The sequence below is a fragment of the Diadema antillarum genome, unplaced genomic scaffold (assembly GCF_040938485.1).
Source record: "Diadema antillarum isolate AM-2024a unplaced genomic scaffold, OU_Dant_1.0 scf00000063, whole genome shotgun sequence".
NCBI lineage: Eukaryota > Metazoa > Echinodermata > Echinoidea > Diadematoida > Diadematidae > Diadema > Diadema antillarum.
Window position 1 is genome coordinate 2,713,893 of NW_027270952.1, and position 15,356 is coordinate 2,729,248.

Consider the following 15,356-nt stretch of genomic DNA (forward strand, 5'->3'; position numbering starts at 1 on the left):
GGTTGAATGCAAATGTCTACTGCACCAGTATTCGGCCACCAACGAGCGCCGCAACGTCCCCGGTGCAATTTTGCACCAACAGTGTAGAGCGCGATGCATTTTCAGCGGCCTTGCACACGCATTGACATTGAGCACGCATATCGTGCAGTGTGACTGCGACCGAGCAAAATGCTCCTCCAACGAAAAAAACAATCAATGTTAATTTGAAAAATCATCAAATATCAAAGGTCGTATGAGTGTACGATCTTTGATGGTATCCACAAAAGCAAAAAAGAAAAACAAAATTTACGTACCCCCTAGGCAATTACCCCTATGATTAGTGTCTACGGGAATTATTCAATGCAAGGGTTGAATGCAAATGTCTACTGCACCAGTATTCGGCCACCAACGAGCGCCGCAACGTCCCCGGTGAAATTTTGCACCAACAGTGTAGAGCGCGATGCATTTTCAGCGGCCTTGCACACGCATTGACATTGAGCACGCATATCGTGCAGTGTGACTGCGACCGAGCAAAATGCTCCTCCAACGAAAAAAACAATCAATGTTAATTTGAAAAATCATCAAAATACGGGCCAGTTTGTGATGACGGAGAACGAACTTTCATAAATCTAGAAGGACATAGTCCCTCAAATAGGCCTAAACGTAAATTTCGGAATTCTTACGAACATTTGAGCAGCGAAGTCGGATCGTTGGGGAGTTTATGTGTTCGTATGGTAGCGGAAAATCGCAAAGTGAGAAACGGGAAATTTTCGGAATGGTCACTATACCATGGGGTCAAAACTTCAAGGTCACACAGAATTTGCAAGGGTCAACCGATTATCACCAAAATCTAATCGATTCTTTCCTGTCATTATCCAAACATTCCCTGAACATTTCGTGCAAATCCGTTTACCCGTTCTCTTGTTATCTTGTACACAAACAAACAAACAAACAAACAAACAAACAAACAAACAAACAAACATACGGAACCCTTTACATAACCCCCTGCCGATTTTCATCGGCGTGGGTAATTAAATAGCATGACACACATAAGTGTATTACGTGTTATTAGGGACAGATGCTTGTTGGTCTTCAAACTGAGGTTAATGTGGCAGTCACAGTGGTATGTGCATTCTTTAAGATATCAGAGGACAGATTTTGTCTCTTTATGAAAATAATAATTAGATGAAATCTGACGTCATTATGATATCTTTGTTGTTGTGTTTTTTAAGATGCCCACTGATCGACGAAAAGGAAGAGTTCACATGAGCAACTTGCTAGTGAAGAGTTTTTTTCTTCATGGCAATTGATAGTGAAAACCACAAATAAACACTGGAGCGACAAGAGTGTCAACTCGCGATACCTTCCGTTATAGTACAATGTATTGTATTATTTCGAACACGGTCTGCATCACGACGACAAGAAAAAATTCAGGAAAAACCCCATTTATCCTATGACGTGATGCTAGGGTAATGTGAAGCAACTTTTTTATTATCATTATTAGCGGGAAGCTTATCAGTTATTTCGTATGACATAATTAGGTAAGTGTAACCCCCTGTAAAACCAGACGTTATTCATGCATTTTTTTTTCATGACAATAGTAATTCCAGTTTCACAAAGTTTGAGTATAACAGTATTGTCTAATACTATTGTTGTGAGTAATCGAACATTGTCTCATAAAATGCTCACCCCATGCGACGACTCCTGCCTTGAGCATGAAACGCGGGATGTACGAGTTCACAACACGGACGAGCAGATAAAACATGTTGACCCCCTCTACGCCCATCCACGCGACAGCGGACAGCATGGAAAAGTGCACCAGGCCCGCTATCAAGCCGCAGACACCCGCCGTCGTCTTCAGATGTCCGTCCACCAGGCTCATGATGATGAACAAAACGTAGAGACTCAGCAGAGTCCCACAAAGACACATGAGGATGCGATTAGGCTGTGATTGTCGGAGCTTCCTGGAGAATGGAACGCACAAAACTTCATGCATGACAAACTGATCATCACTTCTGTGATGGACAGGGAAAGCGATTTTGTATTTCATTCTGCTTTCATAAAACAAGGGAAAATAAGACTCGTAACCAGGAAACACACACAAAAAAAAACAGCATTCCCAGGTCAACATAAAGAACATTCCGCAGAATCAGTGTGGTAACCTTGCCAGAAAGAGTGTGCGCAAGTTAGTCGACCAAGTGGCCGATGCAATGTGTTCAGCTGATTCTAGTCTACGAGATATAGGTTACTCACATTTTGGTGTACACATATAGCATCTCTTAATATTGTTAAGTGTGATATCATCACTGTTGAGATGCCAGTGTCAGCTGGTACATTTTGCTTAAAAACACGATGGTGATTTGAAGTTCACAAGAAATCATGATCAATCGGTCGATATCGTTGGGAATAGCAACCTGTTGGCAACATAATGTAATTCTGCTTATGCATGACTGAGAATAGACGACACAGAAAATCATACTGACGAAAGTTGACATTTACCTGTTGCTTAGATATGTCGCCAAGGTGACCATAAGACCAAAGATGGAGAAAGCGCAGCCGACGTAGGTCAGGATCTCATACACTTTGTCCACTGACGTGCCAACCCACCTTCCGGCATGTATATCCTAAGGCAGTGTAATTTTGACGAAATTAATGTAGAAATAGTTGTATGCTCATCGTGTATGTGCGTCTAAGTAAATTTATTTGGGGACATGCATATGTCAAGATTTGAAGACAAACAAACCAACGGAACCTGAAACATACAACATGTCTCTTTCAAGGTTTGAATGAATAAGCCACTGCCACGACTGCTATCAAAGCAAGGCCTTGGGACTTGGTAGTTGAGGCAACAAGCCTCTGCTACCCAAGCAGCGGCAAAGGATCTATTCCTACTTCACAACTGCCTTCAAAAACCCCAAGAAATAAAATGTCTTCCATGGTTATAAGCATCTGTAGTTCAAAACTCAAACGCCTACATCTATGCAATTGGAAGAAAACTTGGGGAACATTTTTAAAAAAAGAACCAAACTGCATGAGGTTTGTTTTCGCACTGTGACCGCTGCTCACCTCCTTAAGGAGCGAAATCTCAGTATCTATGGGTTAAGCATTGCCCTTTATAAAAACCAGGAGATCAAAGGGAGTCGCTGACTTTGTCTTTAAGATAACAACGTACGATGACTCTCTGACTCACGATTCCACTCCATTTCATAGTGACTTTTACACAGTGAGTAGAAGGTCAGATCCGTAGAATGGTAGATTTTTCTTATCAAAATCGAACTTGAACCGAGGAACTATTGGAACGCAAGGATTTCCACTGAATAATTATATTGATCGCAGTCACATCATTATAATCAGCTGAGGTAATGATGTCATTAACTCACCACTCTTCCGTAGGTTTGTACACAAAAATATATAAAATCATTTTTTTTTTATATTTCAGCCACTATATGGCCTCATTGTCACTTCATAACAATACGATAAAAAGGACACACAAAAAAAAAATGATGAGCAGGATATAATTTGTTCTGTTTGATTTCACGTCAAAGTTAGGAAGGAAGTAAAGATTGTGTGTAGGTCAATTAGAGACTTGTGAGGCCGTGACATTGTCGCTTCATCTAATCTGGACATAAGGTTGCCATTGATGTCAATCTCTCCTTCAAAAAAGGTGATCCATTACAATTCAAGGACTCTTAAGGGACTATCTCACAGAAGGAGACTTCGCCGCAACCACCGGAACACGTGCGCCTCTAAAGACCAAAACATGACATCTCCAAACAAGGTGACAGCTAAATCGCCTGGAAGTCGCGGAGATGTCGCCGGGACGTATCCGAGACGTCTTCTCAGTCGTGGAGATGTCTCCGCGACGTCTCCGGTAGGTCGCCAATGGATCTCCGCAAGGTCAGGGAGACGTCTCGGAGACGTCACGGACAAAATTAGTCTCCGCAACTTGGCCGCAACTAAGGAGTGATCTCGGAGACGTCGAGGAGACGTCTCTGAGACCAGTTGGAGACTGGAAAAAGTCTCGAACATATTCGATTCTCTCTCAACCCCCGAAGACCAAACTAGCCTCGAGGAGACGTCGCGAAGACGTCTCCGCGACCACTCCGCGATGAGCTAGATTCGAGTCGCCACCATGTCGCCTCCTAGTCTCCAAGCAAACGAGATACCAACTTTACCTAACTTTCGATTTGGTGAGACCTCTATAATTTTGTTCGTGTGACTCCAATTGTGCAGTGAGCTTACCATTAGGACTGCGAAATTTGTCAGATGGTTGCACTCGCATTCAGAGCGTGCTTCCGAACTGGTGTTTTTCAGGGTACAGCCGGCAGTGGACCAGGAATTATCCGTGTAGTTCCAGAAGACACAGCGAGGGTTGCTTGCATTCTATAATCAAAACAAAACAAAACAAAATAAAACAAAAACACACGGAATGGTCGTTGGCACATTCATCTGTACTTTTATATAATTAATAATATATTTAATATAATAAAAAAAAAACGAATAGGTGAATTACTGGGTATTTGAGTGCTGTGCAGCATTAAGCATTTCACATTTCAAATAGTGCCATCTTGATTTGATCATTAGTTAAACATCCGTATCGGATAGGTCAGGATGGAAACATTGTGTAGTGTCATGATTTCCTGTTCTTACTGTATTCTTAAATTGCAACGCGGTGGCGGTGAGTTAGCTCAGTGGGCAACGCGTCTGCCTCACGATCCAAAAGATCCGGGTTCGATTCCCGAGTCCCACTGAGCAATGTTGTATGTAATCACACCGTCCCCTCTAGTAAGCTGAGGCAAAACACGCTGTCCCTATAGGACATAAAATGGAGGTCCCGAACAAGGTGTGTAACCAGGTGAAGTGATCCCGCCCAACATCCAACTGGGCCCCATGGAAATCAGCCATTGCAGCCGAATATGGGCTACCCTGGAGCCGCCACTGAGCCATTTGCATGACATGTGGTTACTACTAGTAGGCTCTATCATTCACATGTGAAGCCTGTGCAGTCACACAGTGTTCTTATGTTACTTTAATATGCAGTGGAACTGCACTTTATGCCACCGAATACTAATTAGGCCGACAAGTTTAGATATCACATTTACACAGGCTTACACTATAGAAACAACTATCATGACATGCGAATGTTTTCTGTAACTTGTTATAGACTCGTAAGTTTTCCCCTCTAGAATGACGGAATTCCACAATTTGCACGACCCGTCTTCCTACGTGCACGTCCCATGATAACTTGCGATGTACCTTCTTGTGAGACAGGACTATTGTCACAGGAGTATCCAAGCTGCGTGATGTACCCGCCTGTTCCCCGAAGCTGGCAGCAATGACGTTGGTGTTGATCTGACGGAAAAAATTTTGCCCCGTGTCGCCCCTATCGGAGGGGACGACGAACTGTTCTGATGTGTTCTCGCGCTGTACGAAAAGGGAATCGTCCTGAAAGACGGTGAGGGCGATGTTCCCATCCTTGCCGTGACTGAGGACCTCGGGTGGGATGACGATGGCGGCTACTTGTTGTACTACGTCCACCGGTGCCTCCTCGAATTCATCGATGGCGAGCTGCTTCACGGTGCTCTCAGTGAGTGCGGCAGTGACGTCCCCGAATGAAGCGAAGACCAAACCAGTCTTCGCTTTTGGTGAAGAGAGGCTTAGTACCTGCAATAGAGGACATCATTTTGAGTTTAATCAATGCTGGAAAAAGCCGGATTACACGGTGTTTGCATCCCTGCTGCATGTGCTAGCTTCTATTTTTTTTTAAGGGGAAGGGGTTCTCTTATTTTTGCCTTTTCTCTAGAATCATTTTGTGAAGCAGAAGTCAGAGAGCAAGCTCGATTTAAGAAAAGCGAGACTAATAAAATATGTTTGTGATGAGCTTTACAAAATCAGTGACAGAACTTGAGTGACATGTTTCTACAGGACTCCAATTGACACAAAGAAGAAATGTGAAAGGGACAAGCAAAATTTGCTAACAATTGCTCCAAAACAAAGCGCACAGGATTGGTACTACCATATGAAAAAAGGTGGTTTTATCCTTGACCTGAGGATAGCAAAATGCATAAGGAAACAAAAGAGAAAGGGAAGAAAGGACCGAGGGGAAATGTAAAGAAAAGAGAGAAAGAAGCAGAATTAGCAAAAGGTGAATAAAAACAGAAGAATGTTATGAAGAAGGGAAGCTTTGGAGAGAGAGAAAAAAGCTTGATTGGTGACCCGTCGACACTACAAAAGTGAATTTTGTGGTGTTTGTCTTTTAATACTTGCCTGGACAGCAATGTTGGGCTCAACGTTTTGAAAAGTTTCATTGGCTGACACATTCAAGTTTAAAAGCACTGACTCCAGCGATTGAGTTGCAACGTTGGGGGCGTTATCAGACTCTTGAGCTTCTTCAAGCGCATCGTCATCGACGTCTGCTAGATTGTTAAGTATGGACACAACTTCTCCGGCACTCTGGATGGTACAAGTCAATGACATCAGGGCCAATTCAAGAGTTTATTCAAAATACAGGAGAGAATACTGTCAATCTGTCAGATACATTTCTTGTTTGCTATGGATTGTCTTAGCAGAGCTTTGAAAGAAACTTTAATATATCATAGGTATTCGCAATTCATAAGTCTTATTTTTCCACAGAAAAAAAAAACGTATCAGAAAGGAATGTAATGAAAAAAAAAAAACGTGTTCGGAATATTTCGAAGGGAGGAGATTATGCACATCCAAGAATCCTGTAAGTGGGGTATCACCTTTTGATGTGAGATAAAACTTGTCTGTTCTTCGGAAATTTTGTTTGGGGTAAAGTCATATTACCACAACAGGAATGATATCTTACGTTCGTAACGCTTGTTTACAACAAAATTTCAAATGATTGGGTAATTGGTACGCGTTTGAATTTCCACAATGTGCAACAAACAATGAGTGCGAATTAAAAAAAAATCATGACCACATGGAGATGTATGACGGTGTGTTTTACACTTATGTGCTTATATAGCGGTCTGTAACAACATTTCTGTGTGCATTGCAACTGCATACTACGTGAGTAGATGGATGTCTTACACTACAACGCAATTTCTTGGGGATGGGTAAAAGCGGTGTACGCCCTGCTTTTATAGTATGTCAGTCACATGAACTATTATATTGATAATGGTGTTCTTTATAATGGTAATGACAGTGATGAAAATAGTGAAAATGGCAATGATAATCATCATTATCATTATCATTATCATTATCATAGTTATCATCATCATCATAATCGTCATCATCATCATCATCATCATCATCATCAGTAATACAGCTGTACTTAAAATAGTAAGAATGATAGTTCTGAGATGATAAAGAAAAATGGCTGCTACTACCTGTATCTGCAACGCTTTCGCTACTACTGCTACTAGCAATGGTGGTTGTATGAGCAGCAGTAGTGGGAGGAGGAGAAAAATAAGTACGATAAAGCTTGAACTGGTGATAAGGTCAGACTTTGAGTATACATTACAGAATACAGTGGGAAGAGCCAGAGCGCACCTGCGTAGACGTTGTCTCCAGATTGGCAGCTTCCTTCAGAATGCCGCTGACGGCCTGCACACCGGCCGACGAGATCTCGGCAGACTCCTCGGTGATCGATGCAACCTGTGACAGCACAGCCTGGGGGTTTTCTTCCAGCGAGTGATCCTCAAGCGACTGGGTAAGAAAGTTTACACGTTGAGATACGATCGACAAACACATACATACACACATACATACATATCATGTATATTTCTACCTGAAATGTCATTTTATGACAACATTTTAGGCAACGGAAAGAAATATACTTCGTGTATAATATCTCTGTACATATTGTATAAGATATATCTACTGGGCGTCCCAGTCAAGGTTTAAATAGCTTATTATATGACGATCCACGCAAAGATGTATGACATATTCTATGTAGAAACTCTTTACATATTTGTGTATAATGTACAGTATGTATATTCATAGTGTGAATAAATCAAACCAAATCAAATCAAATGTTTCCATTTACTGAAAGAATGTATCTCTTAGTTCGGGGAAAATGGGTGTCGATCAGATATGATGTAATTGCTGACGAGTCGTCAAGAAAATACAAACACACATCCTCTTCCTCATGAAATACATACCTGTTCTAAGTACTTGATCTGTTCGTCTGCTGTAATGTTTTTCCCGCAGTAGTCCTCCGGTTGCCACAGGCAGGCAGATATGTAGTCGCCATGGCACAGAGCACGAGCGATAGGTTGTTCCGCTGTAGGACAATCATTGTTTGAGAAAATCAATTAGTGTAGACAGTTTAAAACCGACGGGGTAGCTGATAAAGGATCAATGTGGTGTCGTGGATACGGTTCCACATTCTCATTTTGCATTGTCTCATCTTTGTAGGCTAATGCACTGCATGACAGATTAAAGATGACTAAGAATATACCAACATTGCAAGAAGGTCCATGCTTTAATTTTGCTGATTTACTCTATAATTTCTGAAATGCTCAACACAATAAAATATCTGAATATATGTAATATAAATTATAAATTATGAGACTGACACCCACCAAGTCTATTCCCACCGACAAGGGCGCGGGGGGGGGGGGGGGGGGGGCCAGGGGTGGCACTTGCCCCACCCCACCCCCCCCCCCAAAAAAAAAAAAAAAAATGTTGTTTTTTTTTTGGGGGGGGGGGGGCAAAACGAGTTTCCCCCAAAGTGCCCCCTGTAACAAATAATTAAAGCAATTATTTAAAGACCAAAATGAACAATAAAGGGACTTTTCTTTCTAAAAGTTGTCAATTTCATAGCTGAAAGAAAATCATAATTCCTTGATATACAGTATAATATCTATACACTAATATTTACTTATGAGTAAATTTAGTGTATATTTGGTAGCCTCGTGTCCTCGAGTGTGTCCCCTGAAACATACCTTTAGTAAACCTTACATTTTTCCTTTCTTCTATGCTTTTTAGCAATATAAGAATAATTTTTCTTGCTCGAACAATGCAATCACGTTTAAGATTTTAATGAATACATTTCAGACGAATGGCGAAGTGAAAGCGGCTCGCTCGCTCTGCCCGTACATATATATAGTAAAATTAACAGTTTTCATAAGTTATGATGATAGTCCTTCGCAGTGATGTTTGTTTTACTATGTTTAATTCCCTATAAATTTGAATTAAAATGTTCTGTAAACGCGACTTTTAGACTCTGTTTTTACAAAAAGTCCCTACCATGATACCCCTGTGGAGCTGGGAAATGTGCAAACGCCTGGAAATGTGCAAACGTCTCGCCGGGAAATGTGCAAAAAAGATAGAGCTAAGTTAGTGCTATATGAAAACATTAACGTGATTAATGAATGAAATTTCATGTTTGATTATGGCGGATCAAGGGGTGCCCAGATCGGGGGGGGGGGGGAGGGGAATATTCCACATTTTTAGCATCTTCTTGAAATATCTATGAGGGATTTTCACCAAACATGACAGATAGCAAGATTATGGTAATAATTATGATCTTAATTTGTTCAAATGAGCCCCCCCCCCCTTCGCCCACCGCCGAAGGGGGGGGGGGGGTTGTGGGGCTGCGGGGAGTTGAAGCTTCAGCGTCCCTAAACTCTGGAATTTTGTTAGTCTTTCTCTGTCAAACCGATAAAGATAGAAGTTTGGTTATGGCGGATCAAGGGGTCTCCAGATCGAGGGGGGGGGGGTGAGGGCAAGGAGAGGAATTTTCCACATTTTCAGCATCTTCTAGAAAAATCTACGACGGATTTTCACCAAAATTGGCAGATTGCCTCTTTACGGTGATATGCACTTAATTTGTTAAAATGAGCCCCCCCCCCCATACACACACACACACACACACACACACACACCGCCGAAGGGGGGGGGGGGGGGTGTTGAAGCCTCGGAGTCCCGAAACTCTGAAATTTTTATCTTCTTCTGTCAAACCGGAAAAGATAGAGCTTAGTTAATGAAATTTTATTTCACGTTTGATTGTGGCGGATCGAGGGGTGTCCTTGATATGGGGGGGAGGGGGGGAGGGGTGAGGGGGAGGAGGGGGATTTATACATATTCTGCATCCTCTTGAGAAATTTTTGACGGATTTTCATCGAACGTGGGAGGTAGCATTTCTAGGGTAATAGAATCCCACTTTGTTCGAAAGGGCAACAAGTCCAATTTGTTCTCCTTCCCCAAAGCTAGGGATAAGACCAGGGTAGCCCCCACGTCATAAGCAGACGTGAAATTTCATCAAAGTATAGGTCTACCTTCTAAAAATGCGATTAAATTGTGTTCTATTACTCTTGGCTGTATAGAAAATGTCTTTAAAAAGTATGTATTCCGTTTTTCATATGCATAGTTTCTTCAATAAAATTCTGAATTCCACCCGAACGACTCCATCCCCTCGTCTTGGTCCCTTTCAAGTTCAAGGGGCGGAGATGGGAGGGGGGGGGGGGCTCCATCTCCTCCCACCTTAGGGGTTGGGGCAGTGCTCATTTAGACAAATTGAGGTCATATCACCAGATAAATACGCTACGCTACATGTCAAGCTTGGCAAATATCTATTATATAAGGGTTTCAAGAAGAAGCTGAATATGTGACAAATCCGACTCCGCCGCATTTAACATAAATTCATGAATCAACTTACTATAACAAGCACAAGCACTCTATTAGCTCCATCATTTTTGTATACAAGGCTTTTTTTAAAAGCTGATATGTAATTTTATTACCCGAAGGATGCGTCCTGAGGTTTCAGGAAAAAGACAAAAATGTGAAAATTAAGCTTCCTTCCTACCCCTGCCCTTTTTGGGCACTCCTTCATCTGTCATAGTAAACTTTCACCTATGCATTAACTGTACTTACAGTACTATCACCATAAAGATGCTATCTGCCAAGTTTGGTGAAAATTCGTCATAGATTTTTCAAGAAGATGGAGAACATTTTGAAAATCCCCCTCCTCCCCCTCACCCTCACCTACCCCGATCAGAGCACCCCTAGACCTGCCATAATCAAACATGAGATTTCGGTCATTAATGTCTTTATAGCATTAACTTTTTCGGTTCGACAGAAGTAAAAAAAAAAAAAATCAAGAGAATAGGGACTCTTAGGGTTCAACCATAAATCTACTATCTGCCAAGTTTTGTGAAAATCCGTCATAGATTTTACAAGACTATGCAGAAAATGTGGAAAATCCCCCTCCTCCCCCTCACATCCCTTATCAGGGCACTCCTGGACCCGTCATAATCAAATCTGATATTTTAGTAACTAGTGTCTTCATATAACGTAGTTCTATATTCTTCGGTTCAACAGAAGAAGAAATTCCAGAGTTTAGGGACCCCTGAAGCTTCAACTCTTCCCCCCCCCCCCCCCCCTTGGCGGTGGGAGGGGGTGGGGATCATTTTACCATATAAGACCATATCACCGTAAGAATGGTATCTGCCAAGATTGGTAAAAATCCTTCTTGAGATTTATCAAGAAGATGCAGTAAATGTGGACAATCCCCCGCCTCTCCATCACCCCCCCCCCCCCCCCCCCCAATCAGGGCGCCCCTGGATCCGCCATAATCAAACATGAAATTTCAGTCAGTAATGTCTTCAAGGCACTAACTTAGCTCTATCTTTTTTGTTCGACAGAAAAAGATAAAAAAATCCAGAGTTTAGGGACTCTGAGGCTTCAACTCCCCCCCCCCCCCCCCCCCTTTCGGCCTGGGCGGGGGGAGGATCGGGGGCTTATTTCAATTTATAAAGATCATATCACCGTAATGAGGCTATCTAACAAGTTTAGTGAAAATCTGTCGTAGACTTTTCAAGAAGATACTGAACATGTAGAAAATCCCTCTCCTCCCCTCACCCCCCCCCCCCCCCCCCCGCGATCCGGGCACCCCTGAATCTGTCATAATCAAACATGCAATTTCAGTCATTAATGTCTTCATAACACTAGTTAGGGACTCTGAGGCTTCAATTTGAAGACTCCTCCCCACCTATGGCGCCGTGCCCTGCATCCCTGGATCTGCCATTAAACGTGAACTCCTATCATCAATGTCTTTAAAGAACCCAACCTAGCTCATTCTTATTTGGTTATATAATACAAGAAGAATTTCGATGATACCGTAGTTCTGGGACTTTGAGGCCCCCTCCCCACTTATGGCGCCGTGCCCTGCATCCCTGGATCTGCCATTAAACGTGAACTCCTGTCATCAATGTCTTTAAAGAACCAACCTAGCTCATTCTTATTTGGTTATGTATTACAAGAAGAATTTCGATAATACCGTAGTTCTGGGACTTTGAGGCCCCCTCCCCTTTTTCAGGGGGGGGGGGGGGGGGGCTAATATAAACAAATTGAGATCCCATTGCCATAATCGTGCTACCTGCCAATTTTGTTGAAAATCTGTCAAGATTTCATTAAGAAAATCTAATTGGTGGAAGTTCATGGGCAGTTTTGATATGGAGTTTATCTATATACATGTGCCTGATATTTTTAAGAGCCGATAGTTTCGCGTTTGTAATAATAGGTATTATATATACCTCATTTCTAGAATCCTCTCATCTGATTGGTTAAAAGGGGAGTCATGAAAATAGCTGTGCCCTATTTTTTAGTTACTGTGACCGGGCATGGCATGGTTACGGTTTTCACATCACCTTGGGCCCATAATTTTAACTGTGCCCCTCATAGCAGTCATTATTTGTATACTGGAGTATTGGTGACAGCGCCCGTCCGTGGGATGTCATCGCTTGCCTTGAAGAGCCCACCTCTGGTAAATAGGAACATATCATTAGCATTTTTATTGCCGTGCAAGATAAACGAAAAAAGTCTCACTTGTCGTTCAAGTGTAAGTAGAATGTAAAATCATATACTTTCCTTTTCTGCTTGTAAGAAAAATGGAAAGAGGCTAACGTTCGTTCTAAATTTAAAGATCATGAAGCTAATCCTACGATTCAGCAATTAAGCAGAACTAAATTTACAGCAACACACGATAAATAATAGTGATATTCCCAGGGAGGAGGAAAGAGCACTTCCCTGGCAGTCCATGAAGACATGGTTGCTATGTATTACGTGTTATTTGTGACAATTTGCCATGATTTTGTAGTATTCAAGGAAAGTATCCTTTCAGAATCGTATCAATATACAGTGACTGCTTGTATTTATATTACACAGTGAAACAAATGAGCAGCACAACATTCCATATTGAAGTAAATATGATAATGATCATGAATAATAATAATGATAATAATGCCTTTAAAGATAGTACTATTAAAAACTATGAACATCGAGTCATGCAATTATGATAAAAAACGGTCATATTGTGCAGTTGCTGTCTCGTTAGATTCTTTGCTATATACCTGACCAAAAATAGAAAAAAGTAACCTATGTAATGAAAATTAATCTAGAGCAATGCAAAAAATCTCAAGACCTGACTGACCGTTGATGGTGTACCAGGGACATTTTCCGGACGAGCTGGTCCATGAGTGAATAGGTCCGGCTGGAAACACCACAGTGCCATACGCGGAGCGCCAGGATGTCTGTAAGCAAACCTCTGTTGAAGGACACATAATATTTCAACTTTACAATATGCTGATCACTATATCGGTCAATTTTTACTTTTTTACGCCTTTGGTCTCCACTTTCGTTGATTTCTCGAGGCTAAGATGTTGACTCGAATTCCTCCGTACACACCCTGTCTTACTTGTTATTAATCAATCTTTTGTGCCATCCTTCTTCCAGTTGTCATTATTATTCTTATAGTATCTAATATCACTATCATGTGACTATCAGTCACGATAAAGGATAAGTCATGACAATTTTGCGGTTTAAAGGAGAGTTACATATATATGGGACACTTCGAAGCAAATCAAATCAACTTCAAGGAACACGAAATCACTTTAAATATGTTGCGCTGATAGTCATGTTTATGCGTCGTTGTGATAACAGCTGGAATTAGTCATGTTAGAGTTTTGTTTAATAATCACAACGACCCTGCATAACTAACATATTCATAGTTTCATTTCACATGTCTGTGTTTAAAACAAATGGAAAAATTATGAAACAAGAGCCGCGCGGGTCCAGCGCTCACCTGACACATGCCTGAGCATCAGCACTTTGCCTGAGGCAAACTACATACACTGTATTTCAAAAATTCTGAGATTCGGGGATTGCTGCTGGGCCTCTTGGGCAACATCCTTCTAATTTTCATTGGGGACTGTCTATAGGGGCCCCTGGAAACACCATCATAATTGGTACAAAATATAACTCCTCCCTACTTTTGATTCCAGCTAAGTTTGGACAAAGTCCAGTCACCCTCTTTTAAAGTAGAAGATAAAAGGTGACAATTTTCACGAACGACGGACAACGCATGCTGGACACCGAACTGTGAGTGAACGCAGTACCTCGTGCACTAATTGAGCCACTTGGCTCGGGTAAGATACCTAGAGAAGATGTTTTTAAAGGTTTGTCAATAACAGTAGGGCTTTGGGGTGGTATAGGGAGGGGTATCCAAGGGGTTCGTGATGGCCTTTTGTACACACATTAATTCCATCTCCCTATAGCAATACCATTTGTGGATTCTGGTAAAAAGACGTAATTTCAAGATGAAGATGAATACATAACAGCTTTATAAGATTTTGCCCTAAAATTTGTTCCCTCACCATCTTTTTAGAGATTGCCTATAGGGGTGCTCCAGGGTATCACAGTACTCATTTGTACGACTGTAATTCCATCACCCTCTGCATGATAACTTCGAAGTTTGGTAAACATTTGACACTGCATTCTCAAGGAAAAGAAAAAAAATGTGAAAATGAGTTAAAATTATACATAAAATACATGAATAAATGAAATAGCCAGAGTAGTTCAAACTCTGATTACATGGCTGATTGGTATATACTTTCTACAAATAGAAGCTACAACCATGAAACCTTAGAATGATGATGACATTATCTGTATATTCCAGAGATAAGGAAAATGGTAAAGAAGAGGGGCATTCATAATTTAAATGTAGGAAGCGATTTGACCTGAGGAAACTGACATAGAGACAGAATTCCTAACGTCAACTTATCTGGAACGTTCTAGAATTCACTGAGGATTCTTCTATGGATACCTATCATGGCCTTACTGCATCTTGTCTACCACGGTAGTGACGGTACTCACCGGTGCTTCTTACGTTGATCGACGTCACATTTATCTCCAGCAAAGTGTAGTTTGCCATTTCTCTCAGCCAGTTATGCACTGCCTTACTGACGTTGGCCGGCAGCAAGAGGGAGCTGTTTCCAATGTAGACGGTCATATTCACGGCAGTGACGCTATGACTATGCCGGTGCAGTCTATTGACATGGAGAAAAACTGTGCTCCCAATGTCCAATTTTCGCTCCAGTTCACTCTTTACGGAATCCTATGGGGATATTTAG

At 41.6% G+C, this 15,356-nt stretch overlaps 1 protein-coding gene across 1 annotated transcript in view; it reads right to left on the bottom strand.

Annotated features, from left to right (window-relative positions):
* LOC139716293 (adhesion G-protein coupled receptor G7-like) overlaps nt 1-15,356 on the bottom strand; it is a 59,660-nt gene that overhangs the window by 2,604 nt on the left and 41,700 nt on the right. The window contains exons 10-18 of the mRNA XM_071627857.1: nt 15,100-15,340; nt 13,379-13,492; nt 8,106-8,227; nt 7,495-7,650; nt 6,247-6,432; nt 5,236-5,643; nt 4,222-4,362; nt 2,479-2,603; nt 1,669-1,943 (exon numbers count right to left, since the gene is read on the bottom strand). Of these exons, the coding sequence (XP_071483958.1) occupies nt 1,669-1,943; nt 2,479-2,603; nt 4,222-4,362; nt 5,236-5,643; nt 6,247-6,432; nt 7,495-7,650; nt 8,106-8,227; nt 13,379-13,492; nt 15,100-15,340 (1,768 nt within the window). The remainder of the gene's footprint in view (nt 1-1,668; nt 1,944-2,478; nt 2,604-4,221; nt 4,363-5,235; nt 5,644-6,246; nt 6,433-7,494; nt 7,651-8,105; nt 8,228-13,378; nt 13,493-15,099; nt 15,341-15,356) is intronic.